This window comes from Felis catus, chromosome A1 (genome assembly GCF_018350175.1).
Source record: "Felis catus isolate Fca126 chromosome A1, F.catus_Fca126_mat1.0, whole genome shotgun sequence".
NCBI classification, from domain to species: domain Eukaryota; kingdom Metazoa; phylum Chordata; class Mammalia; order Carnivora; family Felidae; genus Felis; species Felis catus.
In genome coordinates this window covers 123,897,761-123,916,987 of record NC_058368.1, presented here as the reverse complement: position 1 = coordinate 123,916,987, position 19,227 = coordinate 123,897,761, and the positions used below count along the sequence as shown (strand labels likewise).

The following is a 19,227-nucleotide window of genomic DNA, read 5'->3' as shown; positions in this document are numbered from 1 at the left end:
TTTATGCAATAATTTAAATTGCTTTCTGCAGGAAAATGGGCCCAAATAGGCTAATCTGTTTTATTACCGGAAATGGATTGTTCCACTTATTTTTAGTTAATCTGAAAAATAAACAGTAACTCCATTTCAACTTAGCAAATTTCTGATAAAATATTTTAGGCATATACCTCATTAAGTAAGGTATCATCAGCAAACTCCTATATTTTTCCAGTATCTTTATTTTTTTTTTATTTTTTTTTCAATGTTTATTTATTTTTGGGACAGAGAGAGAGCATGAACGGGGAGGGGCAGAGAGAGAGGGAGACACAGAATCGGAAACAGGCTCCAGGCTCTGAGCCATCAGCCCAGAGCCTGACGCAGGGCTCGAACTCACGGACCGCGAGATCGTGACCTGGCTGAAGTCGGACACTTAACTGACGGCGCCACCCAGGCGCCCCTTTCCAGTATCTTTATACATGCAAATGTATTACTTACTAGTAGCAAAATAATTTTTAATTTTTTATCCATTCTGATTTATATAGGACTGACTTCATCCGTGCTTAGAGGCTAAGAAAAATGGCAAATATGGATAGTGATTCTAGGCATCTTCTCATCCCTGAAGTAGATCATGAAATAAATCCTGGACCTATGAATATCCAGTTCGATTCATCAGATCTAAGATCCAAAAGGTAAGTGTTTAAAATAAAACATTTATTTCACAATTAAGGTTTTGTTAAACTAGATCCAATTATATAACAAAAATGTATAGCTTTGAATATAAAATATCCAATCCTTTGAATATAAAATATCCAGTTTCTTAATAGCATCTGTATGTTTGTATGTGGGAGAGAAAAAATATGAATACTATTTCCTCTTTTGTATCCGATTTTTTTGACTCAGCTTACCATCTATGTTGTGGGAGGGGTTGGGGTGAGATTTACAGTGAGATGCATTTATGTAATTCATTTAACAAATATATTTTGATTACCTGCTTTGTACAAGGTAATATGCTAAGTGCTGGAGATAAAACAGTAAAATTAAATAGTCTTTATCTTCACTCAGTTTAAATTCCAGCAGATAGTTTAAGATAATTTGAGTTTAAATTTTGTTTCATTGCATACCTTGAAAGCCCAAAAGAATTCACTGAAAAATTATTATAAATAGAGAATTCAGTAAAGTGGCTGTTTACAAAATAGGCAAAGATGAATAGTATTCTAGTAAGAAAATGTAATGGAAGAAAAGAAAAAATATATGAGTAATATTTACATGTGCAAAATTTGCATGATAGGAACTTTAAAATACTACTGAGGGATCTAAAGTAAGATTCAGAGTATTTTTTTCAAATCTGACATGCTGATTATGAGTTGAACTGTTCTTTTTTTTTTGGTAATACAATACTAAGATAAACTGCTACCAGTACATCAGATGTAATAGTCTCTTAGGACTGAGAATGTTTTTTTTTTTTAATTTACCGAAAGAATTCTTGAGCTTATTTTTTTATTTTTGGTTATTTTATCATATATCTCTTATGCAATTATAAAAATGAAAATATAAGCAAAATGTATCAGGTAAGATATTACTAATGCTTCACATTTCGAATCTGATTCTTTGCGATCAGTTTTATAATTTGGTGTCATCAGAATTGGTTTTTTCCCCTCCCACACACAATTGTCCTTTGTAACATTAAGAACATTAATAATGTCGGGGCGCCTGGGTGGCTCAGTCGGTTGAGCGTCCGACTTCGGCTCAGGTCATGATCTCACCGTCCGTGCGTTCCAGCCCCGCATGGGCCTCTGTGCTGATGGCTCAGAGCCTGGAGCCTGTTTCAGATTCTGTGTCTCCCTCTCTCTCTGACCCTCCCCCGTTCATGCTCTGTCTCTCTATGTCTCAAAAATAAATAAACGTTAAAAAAAAAAAAAAAGAACTTTAATAATGTAGTATTTGTTGAAAGAATTTTGTTTCAAATCACTGACACCTTCTTTTAGTTTTGATGCTTGCACTTTCCTGATCTTTCCAGAAGGTGTCACCAAAGGTTTTCTGGCAATATCATCGTTTATATTTCTTCTTAAATGGTCCTTAAATGGTTTGATGAGTGAAGTGACCAGGAATTACAGTTACCTGTCATACCATCAGGAATAATTACTTTTATGACTGCCACCTGGCTGACAGTGATTAAAAGGTCTATGGGATTATGAGATGCATTCATATTTTAGAAATGTATATATGTTAGAATTGGTAAAATATGACATATAATGAAAAAGCATAATTTGCACTCAGTGGAAGGATTCTAAAATACAATAATACAATGTCATGCTCTTTAATTTTAGTCCATAATTTAGTGTTTCCCCCAGCCCCAAAATGCCAGCAGCCAATTCCAAAGTTTATATGGCCCAGGAATTTCACTACTTGTAAGCATGAACTCACGATGTCAAATAATATATGTACAAGGTTGTTTAATGCATTATTTTATAATAATAGTAAAATATTTAAAACCATCAAAATGTCTTTTTTTACAGGACTGAATAAATAAATTTTGGCATATTGATACAATGGAATATTTTTCCCCCATTAAAAAGAAAGAAGTGGCTTTATTACATATTAAAATGGAACAAGTCTTCAACTTACTTTGTTAAATCAAAAAAATGAAGAATAGTGTGTATAGAGTACCATAGTTTGGGTAAAAATAAATTAAAAAAACTGTATATGATACAATATGTATAAGTGACTCTGGAAGAGTAAGTAGTAAACTGTAAGAGTGGTTGCCTCCTCAGAGAGAAAGTTAGGAGGTGGGCGGTGTGGCAGATGCTGTGTGGTAAATACCCAACAACTATTCAACCACCCTACCTATTCCTTGCCAACAGGATTTTAATTTTGTTGACTGTGGCAATAGGTTCCAATCCAGGAGATAGAGGAGGATTGGTTTAAACTAGTCTTGATAATCCTATTTCTATTATCCAGATACTTAGTTCTTCAGTCTTTCTTGAAACTACAGATGGCAATGTGAAAATTTTCTTATGAGAAATATAGTAGCCATCAGAGAGCCATCAGAGTCTTACAATTTTCACTTGTTTATTCCAACATCAAGTGAATACAAGAATTCATGAATGCTTATTGAATGCTCACGATGTTCTTAAAACCTCTAAATTCTATGATAATTGACCACTGTGACAATAGAACATAGGTCATTAAAGTGCATTCCATTGCAGTAAGTTGGCAGGAGTTCAGACAGTTCTGTGAGAATTTGTTTAACTGTGTAGATTAAATGGAAATATATTTTCTGTAATAAAACTTGTCAAAATGAGAAAGAATCAACTATTGACAATCATGGGATAACTACATAGGTAAGCATGTTTTAAGGAAGGCAAATATTTATAGAGACTTAGCAGTAATGAATGATAATTTCCCTGTGAAATAATTTCTCTTTAAAAAAACAAACTATTATTTGATGAGAAAAAAAGTAGGAGTACCTAAAAACTTTGTTATTTCTATAACAAGATTATATTACTTATATGCATAAAAAATAGACATACTGAGGGAAGTTATCTTCTATCAGAAGAACCAGCTTAGACAACTATTTCTAAAACATTGGTCATTTTTGAGTCACTGTATAGTTTTGATGGTGTCCCATTATAGTATTACCTGTGTAATATAATTTAGATATATTTTTAAAATCTATACTTTTTAAAATTAGGCTTAATTTACCCTCATCTGTGCATGTTTGTGAAATCATGTGTTTTAAGTATTGTTTATACTTTATTCTAACGTGCATTAAGGTAAATATTAAGTAGTTAAGATAGCATTCATCCTTGTGCCACCTAAAAATCCTTACATGTAGCCACCCTTTGGGAAACTATGTTAGGCTGTCAGAGTATAGCAAACAACTATTGGATACTTTTAGATTACTTAGCCTCAGTTCAGCTTGTGATTAATTTTATCTCCACTAGGTGGCAAGCAAAATCATGTATCAGTTCAAAAGAGTTCTTAAAACTGATTCACCAATCACATTGGTGGAAGTGGGATCTAATTAGTCAGATGGCAGAGGAAGCATGTCACCATAGAGTAGGAATACATGGCATTACCATTTGGATCATTTGAGGAACATCTGCAGGCTACAGACTACATGTGTACACTTTTCTCTCTACACACCTCTCCTCCCCCTTCAGTTTTCACCTGGTTTGGGGTGGAGTTAGGAATGTGGGTGGAGGGACAGAAAGGTTTAGAAATCTCCTATGCCATATGTGATATATTCCATTGGCAATCACTCATCTAAGAGATTGTTTTCCTGCTTTTCCCAGACTTTCTGGAACCCAAAGATAGAGCTGGTATTCAGGATTGCTTCATACTGTGCTGCGACTCTGGGATTATGCCCTTTGGGAGTTGAACAATCCAGCCAGCCTGAAACCAAATTGTGAAGTGGTTAATTTGTTTTGAGCTCTCCTTTTTCAGTTTTCTTCTACCAATATTTCCTTTTCCATTTTTCCTAGGGCCTAGAGCTTTCATGCTCTTCTCTGAATGCCCTGTGTTCCCCAGGGCAAGAATTCACTCAGGAGTTTTCTTTTAGGCAATGCTTGGTAAACCATACTTTTCCTTAGCCCTTTTTACCAGTACTTATCTGTCCTGTTCTTGTAGGGATCTGTTCTCTGTTTGGTATTTTAATGGAAAGCAATCTAATGTGTCAGAGATTTAGTCTATTATCTTTCTATGGCTATTTGCATTTTAATATGGCAAACCTGGAAATACAAAAGCATAACCTAAAAGTTAGATTTTTGTAATTGATAACATTGCAAGAGGTCTGGTAAGCCAGTGGAGTAGAAGTAGATATTTAAAATAAGCAGCATTCTAGGGCATCTGGGTGGCTCAGTCAGTTAAGCGTCCAACTATAGCTCAGGTCATGATCCTGTAGTTCACTGGTTGAAGCCCTGTGTGGGGCTCTGTGCTGATAGCTTGGAGCATGGAGCTTGTTTCAGATTCTGTCTCCTTCTCTCTGTGCCCCTCCCCTGCTCAAGCTTTGTCTCTGTCTGTCTCTCTCTCTCTCTCTCTCTCTCAAAAATTAAAATATAAAAACATTTTAAAAATTAAAAAAATAAAATAAGCAACATTCCTGATGTCTTACAATACATGTTGCTATGGCCCCTGGATTTTTAGAATGTGAACTAGTTTGCACACATGTAAGCTAGCCTCTTTCTGTTTCATCTGTCAATAATACTGAATAGCAATAATTGTGGTTTTAGGGGAGAGAAGGACTGACAAAGCAAAGTGAGGAGTTTATTTGTAAGGGTAGATCCTGGCCCAATAATAGTGATTGGAAGTGGTTACTGAGCCTTAGTAGTTTCATAGTTTGGGATTATGGAGATGTACAACAAAAGGTAGAAAAGTAGTTTTCCCAGGAAGATTGGTTTCCAGACCTGCATAAATTACATTTTGAGGAACGTGCCATCTGTGTTAAGTAGATGGGACAAGGGATTTAGCAGAAGCATAGAGCAGATGGCCAACATGCTGGTTGTAGCACTACTTTCTATACTCTCCCTCTCTTCCTTCTGTTTCCTCCTACTCTCTTCCCTCTCCTTTCCCTCTTCAGTCCACTTCTCTCACCCTTCGCCCTATGCTCCACTATTTTTTTCCCCCACTGGAACACTTTTTTGCTAAATGCTTACAGAGAATGCTATTTAAGCTAGAAATGCTTTAAATGAGATCTTATTTCTAGTCCCATCGGAATCCTTTTATTCTCTGAAATATTTGTTCTTATATATTTTTTCCTCCTTCCTCTTTTTCCAAATGTCTTTGTTTGCTCAACTTCTCTGTTGTATCCCTATCTGCTTACATGATTTGCTTCCACTTCTTTTCCTAGATCTTTCTGTTTTCCCTAGATCTATATGTTGTATCTGATCTTGCTATTTGTCACCTTGGAGTTAGTTCTGCTTTATTTTCTTCCCTTCCTCCCTCATTAACGTTATTTGGAGAAGCCTGAAGAAAGAAGTATCCCAGTTGGTTTGACTGGTGCTCATTAGCGTCAAGTCCAAGTAGGTCTTATTGGGAGGAAAGGGTGTGAAGAATTGGATTGGCATCTTTCTCTGTCTATTCAGTATTTTTAACGTATCCAAGTATATGGTCAAAAGACATTTAGCGCAATGGTATAATTACTGCAAAAGTGATGAAACCAATTGCAGGTATACAACTAGAGAATTGTTAACAGACTTAACAGACTGAAAACCAGATTCCCCATATTCCTAATCTTTCTTTGTTGAAGTTACTCACCATGTTCCCTTTGGGTCTGCTTTTTCTAAGTAGAAGAAAGGATGGAGTGTGGTGGTGTTACTGTTTTACTTCAACCTAGAGAAAAATTGAAGAACTATATATTAGTATTTATATACAAGTGCTTCTAACTTGAAATTTTTTTAAATTCTTTTAGCCTCAATTCAGTGCTGATACTAAAAACAAACAAAAACCCTCACATTGCTGTTACTGCTCATTTTGTGGCCCTAAAAGAATTGTTTTTAGGACAGTAGAATTAAAACAATTTACAGATTCTCTTAAACCAAAGTGTGAAAGCTTGAATTGCATTGAATTCAAGAATTTTGAAATTCATTCTTAGCAGAACCATATTTAATTAAGATACACAGGCCTGAGAATTAATATTCAGGTGAAGTTCTGTGTCCATATGGTATTGATGAAGTTCTTACAGCTAAATAAAGCTTAGAATTCTAAAATAAGGAACCCATAACTTTCAACCAGGGGTTAATTAACATTTGATTTTTTCATCATACCACCCTTATCAGTTAAAAAATAAAATAATCTAAAAATGATGGGACTGAATATGTGTATGTGTGTACATACGTGTGGGTATTCATTTGCAAAGTATGTACTTATAGTTCTGAACGTTATTATGTACATTATAAAACATGAAATTATAAGATATAATCTTGATAATTAAATTTTATTTATGAACAGTATATTAAAACTTATGTGTATTATCAATAATAAGTGAATGTGCTCTATTACTTTAAAATATTTTATAGTATTTTGCTACACAGTAATTCAAACTGATTTGAAGTTTATTTGTGTCTCATCCAGCAATTATGTGGAAGTTTTTGTTGAAATTTACTTGGTAGATTTTCATCCTCCCTGATGTCACTCAATTCTTACATTGAGTGATTGCAGTGCTATTTTGTATATTCTAGTATCCCATGCTATTTTTAAAGTCCAAAATACTAGTGTTTTTTTAATACTGTTAATTTGAAAACAACCAGTAGTTTTGTTCCCCTTTTTTGGTTCTCTCTCCAAATTATCCCCCACTCTCTCCTCCTTCATTTCTTACATCATTCTGGCTCTACTTTCAGCTCAGTTCTAGCATTTACTCCCCAACATATACACACCTGGAGAAGGTGGGGGGAAGACAGTTGCATCTTCAGAGGTGGCTAATCTCTCTGCTGGGGAAGGGGAGAACTTAATAGACAGAACTATCCCTACCAAGTTAAGTGGGAGAAATCAAAACTGCTACAACTCCGTAGCTTCTGGCCAGAGTGGAGGAGCTGCCCACCTAGTCTGAACACTCCATTTAAGGGGCACTAAATATTTCAGGAAGGTCTTGAAGTTCTTCTGGACCAGTTTTTTCAGAAGTGTCTGTTTGGAAAGTAACCAGGGTACAAGGAAGCAAAGGGGAAAGAAACATTAGATATAGTCTTATCTAATAATTTACTTTAGAATTATAACTTTTTTAAATGTTTATTAAAAAGTTCATCAACTTTTATAGCTTTTTATAAAGCTTATAAAAAAGATTTCATATAAAAAAACCTGACTCGGTCATTCACTCGGTTAAGTGTCTGACTTCGGTTCAGGTCATGATCTCACGGTTTGTGAGTTCGAGCCCTGCATCAGGCTCTCTGCTGTCAGCAAAGAGCTTGCTTTGGATCCTCTGTCCCCCTCTCTTTCTGCCACTCCTCCACTTGTTCTCTCTCTCTCTTTCAAAATAAATAAATAAACTTAAAAAAAAGTGTTATAAACTTATGTTTTATTTGAAGATTTATATTTGCAAATTTCCATATTTGAAATATTTTGAATGTTTAACTTCACTGATTTTTAAACATTTTGTACTCTATAAACATTTTAGTGAAAATACTGATTGACACTTGTATTACATGAAATACAAAGATACTAACTAGTGTTGTCATTTGCTCCATTATTAAAATTATTATTTTGACTGTTTTATGTTTAATAACAGACTTAAAGACCATTTACATACTTTGGAAGTTTTTAAATATTAAAAAATTTTCATCCATGTATGTAAAATTACAGGTATGAATTTTTATTGGTGACAGACATCATTTTCAGCAATACAATCATGTAACAAATGGAAAAATTTCTAAACATCCATTATCAGAATATTCTGTGTTCAATGTGAATTTTTAAAAAGCAAAACTACTTTCTCAGTCATTGTCAAAATATCATCTGTGCCTTGAAGGGAGATAGATTAAGTATGTGAGGGCTTTTTGGTTTCTATAATTTTTTTAATGTTTATTTATTTTTGAGAGAGAGACACAGTGTGAGTAGGGGAAGGGCAAAGAAAGAGGGAGACACAGAATTTGAAGCAGGCTGCAAGCTCTCAGCTGTTAGCACAGAGCCGGATGTGGGGCTCCAGCTCACAAACCACGAGGTCATGACCTGAACCAAAGTCGGATGCTTAACTGATCGAGCCACCCAAGCATCACAAGGCCTTTTTGGTTTTTAATATATGCTCTGTACCTATGTAGCATGCTGTTGATAGCAACTTACCATCACAATAGGAATTAACAAATTTGGCACAATTGACTTTTTTTTTTAATTATGAAATTTATTGTCAAATTAGTTTCCATACAACACCCAGTGCTCATCCCAACAGGTGCCCTCAATACCCATCACCCACCCGCCCCTCCCTCCCACCCCCCATAAACCCTCAAATTGTTCTCAGTTTTTAGGAGTCTATTATGTTTTGGCTCCCTCCCTCTCTAACCATTTGTTTTCTTCCCCTCCCCCATGATCTTCTGTTAAGTTTCTCAGGATCCACATAGGAGTGAAAACATGGAATCTGTCCTTCTCTGTATGACTTATTTCACTTAGCATAACACTGTCCAGTTCCATCCATGTTGCTACAAAGGGCCATATTTCATTCTTTCTCATTGCCATGTAGTATTCCATTGTGTACATAAACCATAATTTCTTTATCCATTCATCAGTTGATGGACATTTAGGCTCTTTCTATAATTTAGCTATTGTTTTTTTTTATTATTATTATATGAAATTTATTGTCAAATTAGCTTCCATACAACACCCAGTGCTCATCCCAAAAGGTGCCCTCTTCAATGCCCATCACCTACCCTCCATCCCTCCCACCACCCATCAACCCTCAGTTTGTTCTCAGTTTTTAACAGTCTCTTATGCTTTGGCTCTCTCTCCCACTCTAACCTCTTTTTTTTCTTTTTTTTCTTTCCCCTCCCCCATGGGTTTCTGTTAAGTTTCTCAGGATCAACATAAGAGTGAAACCATATGGTATCTTTCTCTGTATGGCTTATTTCACTTAGCATCACACTCTCCAGTTGCATCCACGTTGCTACAAAAGGCCATATTTCATTCTTTCTCATTGCCCTGTAGTACTCCATTGTGTATATAAACCACAATTTCTTTATCCATTCATCAGTTGATGGACATTTAGGCTCTTTCCATAATTTGGCTATTGTTGAGAGTGCTGCTATAAACATTGGGGTACAAGTGCCCCTATGCATCAGTACTCCTGTATCTCTTGGGTAATTCCTAGCAGTGCTATTGCTGGGTCATAGGGCAGGTCTATTTTTAATTTTCTGAGGAACCTCCACACTGCTTTCCAGAGCGGCTGCACCACTTTGCATTCCCACCAACAGTGCAAGAGGGTTCCCGTTTCTCCACATCCTCTCCAGCATCTATAGTCTCCTGATTTGTTCATTTTGGCCACTCTGACTGGCGTGAGGTGATATCTGAGTGTGGTTTTGATTTGTATTTCCCTGATGAGGAGCGACGTTGAACATCTTTTCATGTGCCTGTTGGCCATCCGGATGTCTTCTTTAGAGAAGTGTCTTTTCATGTTTTCTGCCCATTTCTTCACTGGGTTATTTGTTTTTCGGGTGTGGAGTTTGGTGAGCTCTTTATAGATTTTGTAGATTTTGGATACTAGCCCTTTGTCCGATATGTCATTTGCAAATATCTTTTCCCATTCCGTTGGTTGCCTTTTAGTTTTGTTGGTTGTTTCCTTTGCTGTGCAGAAGCTTTTTGTCTTCATAAGGTCCCAGTAATTCACTTTTGCTTTTAATTCCCTTGCCTTTGGGGATGTGTCGAGTAAGAGATTGCTAGGGCTGAGGTCAGAGAGGTCTTTTCCTGCTTTCTCCTCTAAGGTTTTGATGGTTTCCTGTCTCACATTCAGGTCCTTTATCCATTTTGAGTTTATTTTTGTGAATGGTGTGAGAAAGTGGTCTAGTTTCAACCTTCTGCATGTTGCTGTCCAGTTCTCCCAGCACCATTTGTTAAAAAGACTGTCTCTTTTCCATTGGATGTTCTTTCCTGCTTTGTCAAAGATGAGTTGGCCATACGTTTGTGGGTCTAGTTCTGGGGTTTCTATTCTATTCCATTGGTCTATGTGTCTGCTTTTGTGCCAATACCATGGTGTCTTGATGATGACAGCTTTGTAGTAGAGGCTAAAGTCTGGGATTGTGATGCCTCCTGCTTTGGTCTTCTTCTTCAAAATGACTTTGGCTATTTGGGGCCTTTTGTGGTTCCATATGAATTTTAGGATTGCTTGTTGTAGTTTCGAGAAGAATGCTGGTGCAATTTTGATTGGGATTGCATTGAATGTGTAGATAGCTTTGGGTAGTATATTGACATTTTGACAATATTTATTCTTTCAATCCATGAACACAGAATGTCTTTCCATTTCTTTATATCTTCTTCAATTTCCTTCATAAGCTTTCTATAGTTTTCAGCATACAGGTCTTGTACATCTTTGGTTAGGTTTATTCCTAGGTATTTTATGCTTCTTGGTGCAATTGTGAATGGGATCAGTTTCTTTATTTGTCTTTCTGTTGCTTCATTATTAGTGTATAAGAATGCAACTGATTTCTGTACATTGATTTTGTATCCTGCAACTTTGCTAAATTCATGTATCAGTTCTAGCAGACTTGGTGGAGTCTGTCGGATTTTCCATGTATAGTATCATGTCATCTGCAAAAAGTGAAAGCTTGACTTCATCTTTGCCAATTTTGATACCTTTGATTTCCATTCGTTGTCTGACTGCTGATGCTAGAACCTCCAACACTATGTTAAACAACAGCAGTGAGAGTGTACATCCCTTTTGTGTTCCTGATCTCAGGAAGAAAGCTGTTTTTCCCCACTGAGGATGATGTTAGCTGTGGGCTTCTTATAAATGGCTTTTATGATGTTTAAGTATGTTCCTTCTATCCCGACTTTCTCGAGGGTTTTTATTAAGAAGGATGCTGAATTTTGTCAAATGCTTTTTGTGCATCGACTGACAGGATCATATGGTTCTTCTCTTTTCTTTTATTAATGTGATGTATCACGTTGATTGATTTGCGAATGTTGAACCAGCCCTGTAGCCCAGGAATGAATCCCACTTGATCATGGTGAATAATTCTTTTTATATGCTTTTGAATTAGATTTGGTAGTATCTTATTGAGAATTTTTGCATCCATATTCATCAGGGATGTTGGCCTGTAGTTCTCTTTTTTTACTGGGTCTCTGTCTGGTTTAGGAATCAAACTAATTCTGTCTGGATGAGTCTGGAAGTTTTCCTTCCCTTCTTATTTTTTGGAATAGCTTGAGAAGGATAGGTGTTATCTCTGCTTTAAATGTCTGGTAAATTCCCCTGGGAAGCCATCTGGGACTGGACTCTTATTTGTTGGGAGATTTTTGATAACTGATTCAATTTCTTCACTGGTTATGGGTCTGTTCAAGCTTTCTATTTCTTCCTGTTTGGGTTTTGGAAGTGTGTGGGTGGTTAGGAATTTGTCCATTTCTTCCAGGTTGTCCAGTTTGTTGGCGTATAATTTTTCATAGTATTCCCTGATTATTTCTGAGGGATTGGTTGTAATAATTCCATTTTCATTCATGATTTTATCTATTTGGGTCATCTCCCTTTTCTTTTTGAGAAGCCTGGCTAAAGGTTTGTCAATTTTGTTTATTTTTTCAAAAAACCAACTCTTGGTTTCATTGATCTGTTCTACAGTTTTTTTTAGATTCTATATTGTTTATTTCTGCTCTAATCTTTATTATTTCTCTTCTTCTGCTGGATTTGGGGTGTCTTTGCTGTTTTGCTTCTATTTCCTTTAGGTGTGCTGTTAGATTTTGTATTTGGGATTTTTCTTGTTTCTTGAGATAGGCCTGGATTGCAATGTATTTTCCTCTTAGGACTGCCTTCGCTGCATCCCAAAACGTTTGGATTGTTTTATTTTCATTTTCATTTGTTTCCATATATTTTTTAATTTCTTCTCTAATTACCTGGTTGATCCATTCATTCTTTAGTAGGGTGTTCTTCAACCTCCATGCTTTTGGAGGTTTTCCAGACTTTTTCCTGTGGTTGATTTCAAGCTTCATAGCATTGTGGTCTGAAAGTATGCATGGTATGATCTCAATTCTTGTATACTTATGAAGGGCTGTTTTGTGACCCAGTATGTGATCTATCTTGGAGAAGGTTCCATGTGCACTCGAGAAGAAAGTATATCTGTTGCTTTGGGATGCAGAGTTCTCAATATATCTGTCAAGTCCATGTGATCCAGTGTATCATTCAGGGCCCTTGTTTCTTTATTGATCCTGTGTCTAGATGATCTATCCAATGTTGTAAGTGGAGTATTAAAGTCCCCTGCAATTACCACATTCTTATCAATAAGGTTGCTTATGTTTGTGATTAATTGTTTTATATATTTGGGGGCTCCCGTATTCGGCACATAGACGTTTATAATGTTAGCTCATCCTGATGGATTGACCCTGTAATTATTATATAATGCCCTTCTTCATCTCTTGTTACAGCCTTTAATTTGAAGTCTAGTTTGTCTGATATAAGTATGGCTAGTCCAGCATTCTTTGGACTTCCAGAAGCATGATAGATAGTTCTCCATCCCCTCACTTTCAATCTGAAGGTGTTCTCAGGTCTAAAATGAGTCTCTTGTAGACAGCAAATAGATGGGTCTTGTTTTTTTTTTTATCCATTCTGATATCTATGTCTTTTGGTTGGAGCATTTAGTCCATTTACATTCAGTGTTGTTATTGAAAGATATGGGTTTAGAGTCATTGTGATGTCTGTAGGTTTCATGCTTGCAGTGATGTCTCTGGTACTTTGTCTCACAGGATCCCCTCTAGGAACTCTTGTAGGGCTGATTTAGTGGTGCTGAATTCCTTCAGTTTTTGTTTGTTTGGGAAGACCTTTATCTCTCCTTCTATTCTAAATGACCGACTTGCTGGATAAAAGATTCTCGGCTGCATATTTTTTCTGTTCATCACATTGAAGATTTCCTGCCATTCCTTTCTGGCCTTCCAAATTTCAGTAGACATATCCGTCATGAGTCTTAATGATCTCCCTTTAAATGTTAGAGCATATTTATCCCTAGCTGTTTTCACAATTTTCTCTTTATCCTTATATTTTGCCTGTTTCACTATGATATGTTGTGCAAAAGATCGATTCAGGTTGCATCTGAAGGGAGTTCTCTGTGCCTCTTGGATTTCAATGCCTTTTTCCTTCCCCAGATCAGGGAAGTTCTCAGCTATGATTTCTTCAAGTACACCTTAAGCACCTTTCCCTCTCTCTTCCTCCTCTGGAATCCCAATTATGCATACATTATTTCGCTTAATTATGTCACTTAGTTCTCTAAGACTCCCCTCATACTCCTGGATTTTTTTATTTCTCTTTTTCTCAGCTTCTTCTTTTTCCATAATTTTATCTTCTAATTCGCCTATTTTCTCCTCTGCCTCTTCAATCCAAGCTGTGGTTGCCTACATTTTATTTTGCAGCTCATTTATAGCATTTTTTAGCTCCTCCTGACTGTTTCTTAGTCTCTTGATCTCTGTACAAATAGATTCTCTGCTGTCATTTTATCTTATATTGCTTAAATCGTTTTTGATCAATTCGTTAGCTGTTGCTACTTCCTGGAGTTTCTTTTGAGGAGAATTCCTCCGTTTCGTCATTTTGGATAGTCCCTGGTGTGGCGTGGAACTGCAGGGCTCTTCCTCTGTGCTGTCTGGAGTAACTTGTGTTGGTGGGTGGGGCGCAGTCAGTCCTGATGTCTGCCCCCAGCCCACTGCTGGGGCCACAGTCAGACTGGTGTGTACCTTATCTTCCCCTCTCCCAGGGGAAGGACTCACTGTGGAGTGGTGTGGCCTCTGTTCAGGCTACTTGCACACTACTAGTCTTGTGGTACGGCTTCCATGGGATCTCACGTATTAGCCGGGGTGGATCTGCAAGGGGCACATGGGCTGGAGGGGCAGGGTCAGCTCACTTTGCCTTTGGTGGTCCGCTTAGGGAGGGGCCCTGTGGCACCGGGAGGGAGGCAGACCCATTGGAGGGATGGATCCACAGAAGCACAGCATTGGGTGTTTGCAAGGTGCAAGCAAGTTCTGTGACAGGAACTGGCTCCCTTTGGGATTTTGGCTGGGGGATGGGTGAGGGTGATGGCCCTTCCCAGTGCCTTTGTTCCCCACCAAGCTGAGCTCCATCCTCCCGGGCTCAACAACTCTCCCTCCCGCTCTCTGAGCAGAGCTATTGACTTAACAACATTCCAGATGTTAAGTCCCACTGGTTGTCAGAACACACTCCGTCCAGCCCCTCTGCTTTTGCAAGCCAGACTTGGGGGCTCTGCTGTGCGTGGTGGGCTAGCTGCCCCTCCACTGTCCTGGCTCCCTCCCGCCAGTCTGTGTAGCGCGCATCGCCTCTCCGCCCTTCCTACCCCCTTCCGTGGGCCTCTCAGTCTACACTTGGCTCCAGAGAGTCCGTTCTGCTAGTCTTCTGGTGGTTATCGGGGTAAATTAGGCAGATGTGGGTGGAATCTAAGCGATCAGCAGGACGTGGTGAGCCCAGCATTGTCCTTCGCTGCCATCTTCCTGCCCTCTTCCACAGTTGACTTTTTATAGCAAAAAGTAGATAACTTGTATTTAAGTTTGACACTCTTTAAGGTATTTTGCCAAAAGATAACCAATAAATATCTTTTTGTGTGTGTGTGTTTAATTATTTATTTTTGAGAGGTAGACAGAGAATCCTAAGTAGGCTCTGTGCTAGCAGCACAGGGCCTGATGCGGGGCTCAAACTCAGGAACCGTGAGATCATGACCTGAGTCCAAATCAAGACTCAGATGCTTAACCAACCGAACCACCTAGGCACTCCTATAACCAGTAAATTTCTGTATGATACAGAAGATGTTATGGTCCCTTTTGATCTCATTACTAAATTTTGAAAAAATGTGTTAAAGACCTGTTTTTAAAGTCTTTAATCACATATGTGTACAGAAGACTGTATAGCTCTTAAGCACAATTTTAAAGATAATTGTAAAGCCAATACCTGTACAACCAACACGAAGGTCTAGATATAACAGCACCTCATATGTTCCTCATATGTCTTTCACCAAACACTCTTCCTTCCTCTATAGGTAAACACTCTTCTCCCATTTGTGTGACCATTTCCCTACTTTTCATTATTTATTGTCTCTGTATCCCTAAAATACTGAAATCAGTTTTACATTTTTGTAGACTTCATGTAAATGAGATCATACTGTATGTATTATTTTGGAATTTTTGTTTATAATTTTCACCCAAGTTGTGTGTAACAATAGTTCTTTCCAGTGCTTTCTGGCATTTCATTCTATGAGTATCTGCAGTTTATGTACACATTCTACTGTTGTTGGACATTTGAGTTGTCTCCAGTGTGGAGATCTTACAAATAACATTCCTATAAACATTAGTCTATGTGTATTTAGCATACATGTGCAAGAACTTCTCTAGGATAAATTCCTGGGAGTGCACTTGCCTGGTAGTGGTGTATGTGTATATTCAACTTAACTGGATAATGCCAAACTCTTTTCTACAGGAATTCTATCAGTTTACATTTCCACTATATTGTATAACAGTTTCCATTACATTATCTCCTACTAGTGCTTGGTATTGTCAGATTTTAAAATTATAGCAATTTATAATTTTAAAATTATAACAATGGAATCTCATGTTTTCTTACAAGAGAATGAAGCCATTCATGGGATTACAGGTGATTGTGTTTGTTATGCTTTTTTTATACTTTGTAGACTATTTACACTTACCTCTTTAGCTACCACTCCATTTCTTTTGTTCCTTTTTACAGAAGACTCTTTGCAAGGATTATTTATACTCATCGTATCCAGTTTTTCTCTTGATCCCAATTTAGACAGGCTTTTGCCCTTACTACTCCACTGAGACTACTCATATCAAAGTCACTGGTGGTCATTTCATTGATCAGTTCCCATCTCATTTGTCTTTGCAGTAGCACTTGACACAATCATTCTGTCTTGAAAAATTTTTAATTGGTTTGAGGATAACTCAAATTAACCAGATTAACACCCTAAGTTGATTTTTGTACAGGTTGCTTCTCATTTTGTACAGTATTTGATACTTTGATTACTCCCTCCATCATTTCTCCCCCCAAGTTTTATTTTAAATACTTTAAATGTGCAGAAAAGTTGAAAGCATTATCCCCATAATTTTTCATTCACTTTTTTTCTGATTATAAAGGTAATACAAGTTTCAATGGTTGTAGTATGGTTATATAAGATGTCATTGTAGAACCTGAGTGGAGTGTTAATGGGAATACCTCTGTACTATATTTCTAACTTCTATATGACTCTAATTTATTTCAAAATAATGGGGCATTTGGCTGGCTCACTTGGTAAGTGTGTGACTCTTGATGTTGGAATCATGAGTTTGAGCCCCACGTTGGGGATAGAGTTTACCTGAAAAAATTATTTCAAAATAAACTTTTTTGTAAAGTGTTACACCATACTTTACTCATCGTATTCTAATGAGCTTTTAATTTTTTTTTAATGTTTGTTTATTTTTTGAGACAGAGAGACAGAGTGTGAGTGGAGGAGGGGCAGAGAGAGAGAGGAAGACACAGAATCCGAAGCAGGCTCTAGGGTCTGAGCTGTCAGCACAGAGCCCAACGTGGGGCTCAAACCCACAAGCTGTGAGATCATGAGAGCCACCCAGGTGCCCTCTAATGAGCTTTTACAATACGCCATGTACTATTCTATGCCCTGAGAATATAAGAGTGACCAAATTGACAAAAGTCCCTCTTCTTGTGGATCTTAATTTACTGGAGGCAATAAAATATATTTACCAATAATAAATAAATATATATTGTGTTGGAGAGTATAAATGCTAAGGAGATCTTGTAAAGCAGAGAAGATCTATGAAATGACAAGGGTAAAGAACTGGGTTGAAATTTTAGCTATGCTCTCAAGGGTAGCTAAATACCTTATTCCACAAGTGAGGAAAGACCTGAAAGAAGAAGCCATGAAGGTATTTAGGGAAAGGCCTTCAGAGGCTTTGTTTTTACCTGAAATTACTAACAAAGATCCTGGAGCAGGTGTTTGTTTATAGTGTTTCATGAACTGTGAAGAAGCTGGTGTGATTAGTATGGTAAGCATTGAAGTCTAAGAGATGCAATGGGTGGGAGAGTTTGGCTAAGTCAGTTGAGTGTCTGACTCTTAATTTTGGCTCAGTTCATGATCCCAGAGTAATGGGATCAAGCCCTGCTTGATTCTGCTTAAGATTCTCTCTCTCTCTCTCTCTCTCTCTCTCTCTCTCTCTCTGTCTCTCTCTGTCTCTCTCACTCTCTGACTCTCTGCTCCACTCATGCTTCCTCTCTCTCTCAAAAAAAAAAAAAAAAATTCAGACTGGAGATAGTTTGAGTGCCATCAGCATATGCATGATATTTAAATTTATGTGACTAGATGAGACCACCAAGGCCATGACTCTAGATAGAGAAGAAAAATGCCACTGGATTAAACTCTGGGTTACTCTGATATTTGAGGGTTGGAATTAGAGAAGGAATCAGCAGAAGAGTCTGAGACTGGGGGTTCTTCCCTTTTGGATCATATCCTTCATTGGCATGTGAGGTCTTCTGTGTCCTGACCCATGTTTGCCTTATATATTACCACTTTTCCCACTACTTACAGTTTTCAAAAACACATCATGCTCTCTCTCCTTGTTCTTTCTACGTGTTCTTACATATTTTTTGGAAACACTATTTCTTTCCTACTTTTTCCCCTATCTGTCTACCTCTGTATCTTTTAGGATTCACCTCAGGTGTTACTTCTTTAGTGGTCTGCCAGACATGGGTTAGCTTCTCCTTCTGTTTGATCACACAGTACACTGCACGTACCCAACACCACACAAGTCTGTCCACTCTTTCTTGCTCCCACTGTTTTTCATAAGCACTCAGTCTCTTTTTCTATTTTTTCCCCCTGGACTGGGATTGCTTACTTACCTGTCTCCTCCAGCAGATTATGATCCTTCAGTTTCTATGTCTTAATTATTATTAAATGTTTAGAACTATGCTTAACTATGCTTGGTTGGCACTTAAATAATATTTAATAAATTTTGAGAACCAGTACAAAATAATTAACCCTAGTAGAGAAGATCCTTAGGCTCAGCCTTTGGTAATATTGAGTGAAACTGGAATGTAGAGCAGGATTTTTGTAAAAAAGGATGTTGTATAAGCACCAGGGAAAGCGAGAAACACATCAGCAAGTTGGTGGTTACCAATATTTTTGTTGTAGCAGCAAGAAATTTCTAGGTACAGTGGCTTGATTAACTTCTTTTCTGTCTTCATTGAAAATCTGCCTGTCAGACATAGCATTTTACCAAGGAGGAAGAAACAAGTACTGTGGGTTCATTATTTTGAATGTTTATTTGCTTGAGATTTTTAAATACTTGATTCCCTTTTCATTTTTTAACAAACTACCCCAATTTGGCAGGTGTTGGAGGGCTTCAGCTTTCATGGAGATGTGAATAAAGGAACAAACAGCTTTAAATCATAGGTCTTCACATTGAGTATGAACCTTAAAAGTCAAGGAATTGTTATTAACTTTCAGAGGAGTATAACTGGTCAGTAGAAGGGTGGAGACAGATTTAAAAGCCAAAAGTTTTTAAGGAATGTAAGGAGTTGAACCTAGAAAAGGTGTTAGGTAGAAATAACATTTCTCTGTTTATAAGTTTGTT

The 19,227-nt window shown here is 37.3% G+C and overlaps 1 protein-coding gene across 10 annotated transcripts in view; it reads left to right on the top strand.

Moving 5' to 3' along the window:
- SLC38A9 (solute carrier family 38 member 9) overlaps window positions 1-19,227 on the top strand; it is an 84,115-nt gene that overhangs the window by 13,274 nt on the left and 51,614 nt on the right. For 7 of the 10 annotated variants that reach the window (XM_023256675.2, XM_003980967.5, XM_006927734.4 and 4 more), the window contains one exon: window positions 522-668. In XM_023256675.2, the coding sequence (XP_023112443.1) occupies window positions 556-668 (113 nt within the window). In that variant the 5' untranslated portion in view covers window positions 522-555. Of the gene's footprint in view, window positions 1-521; window positions 669-2,674; window positions 3,321-19,227 lie in introns of those variants that run through there. The other 3 variants (XM_011282869.4, XM_023256670.2, XM_023256658.2) reach the window with 1 other exon arrangement.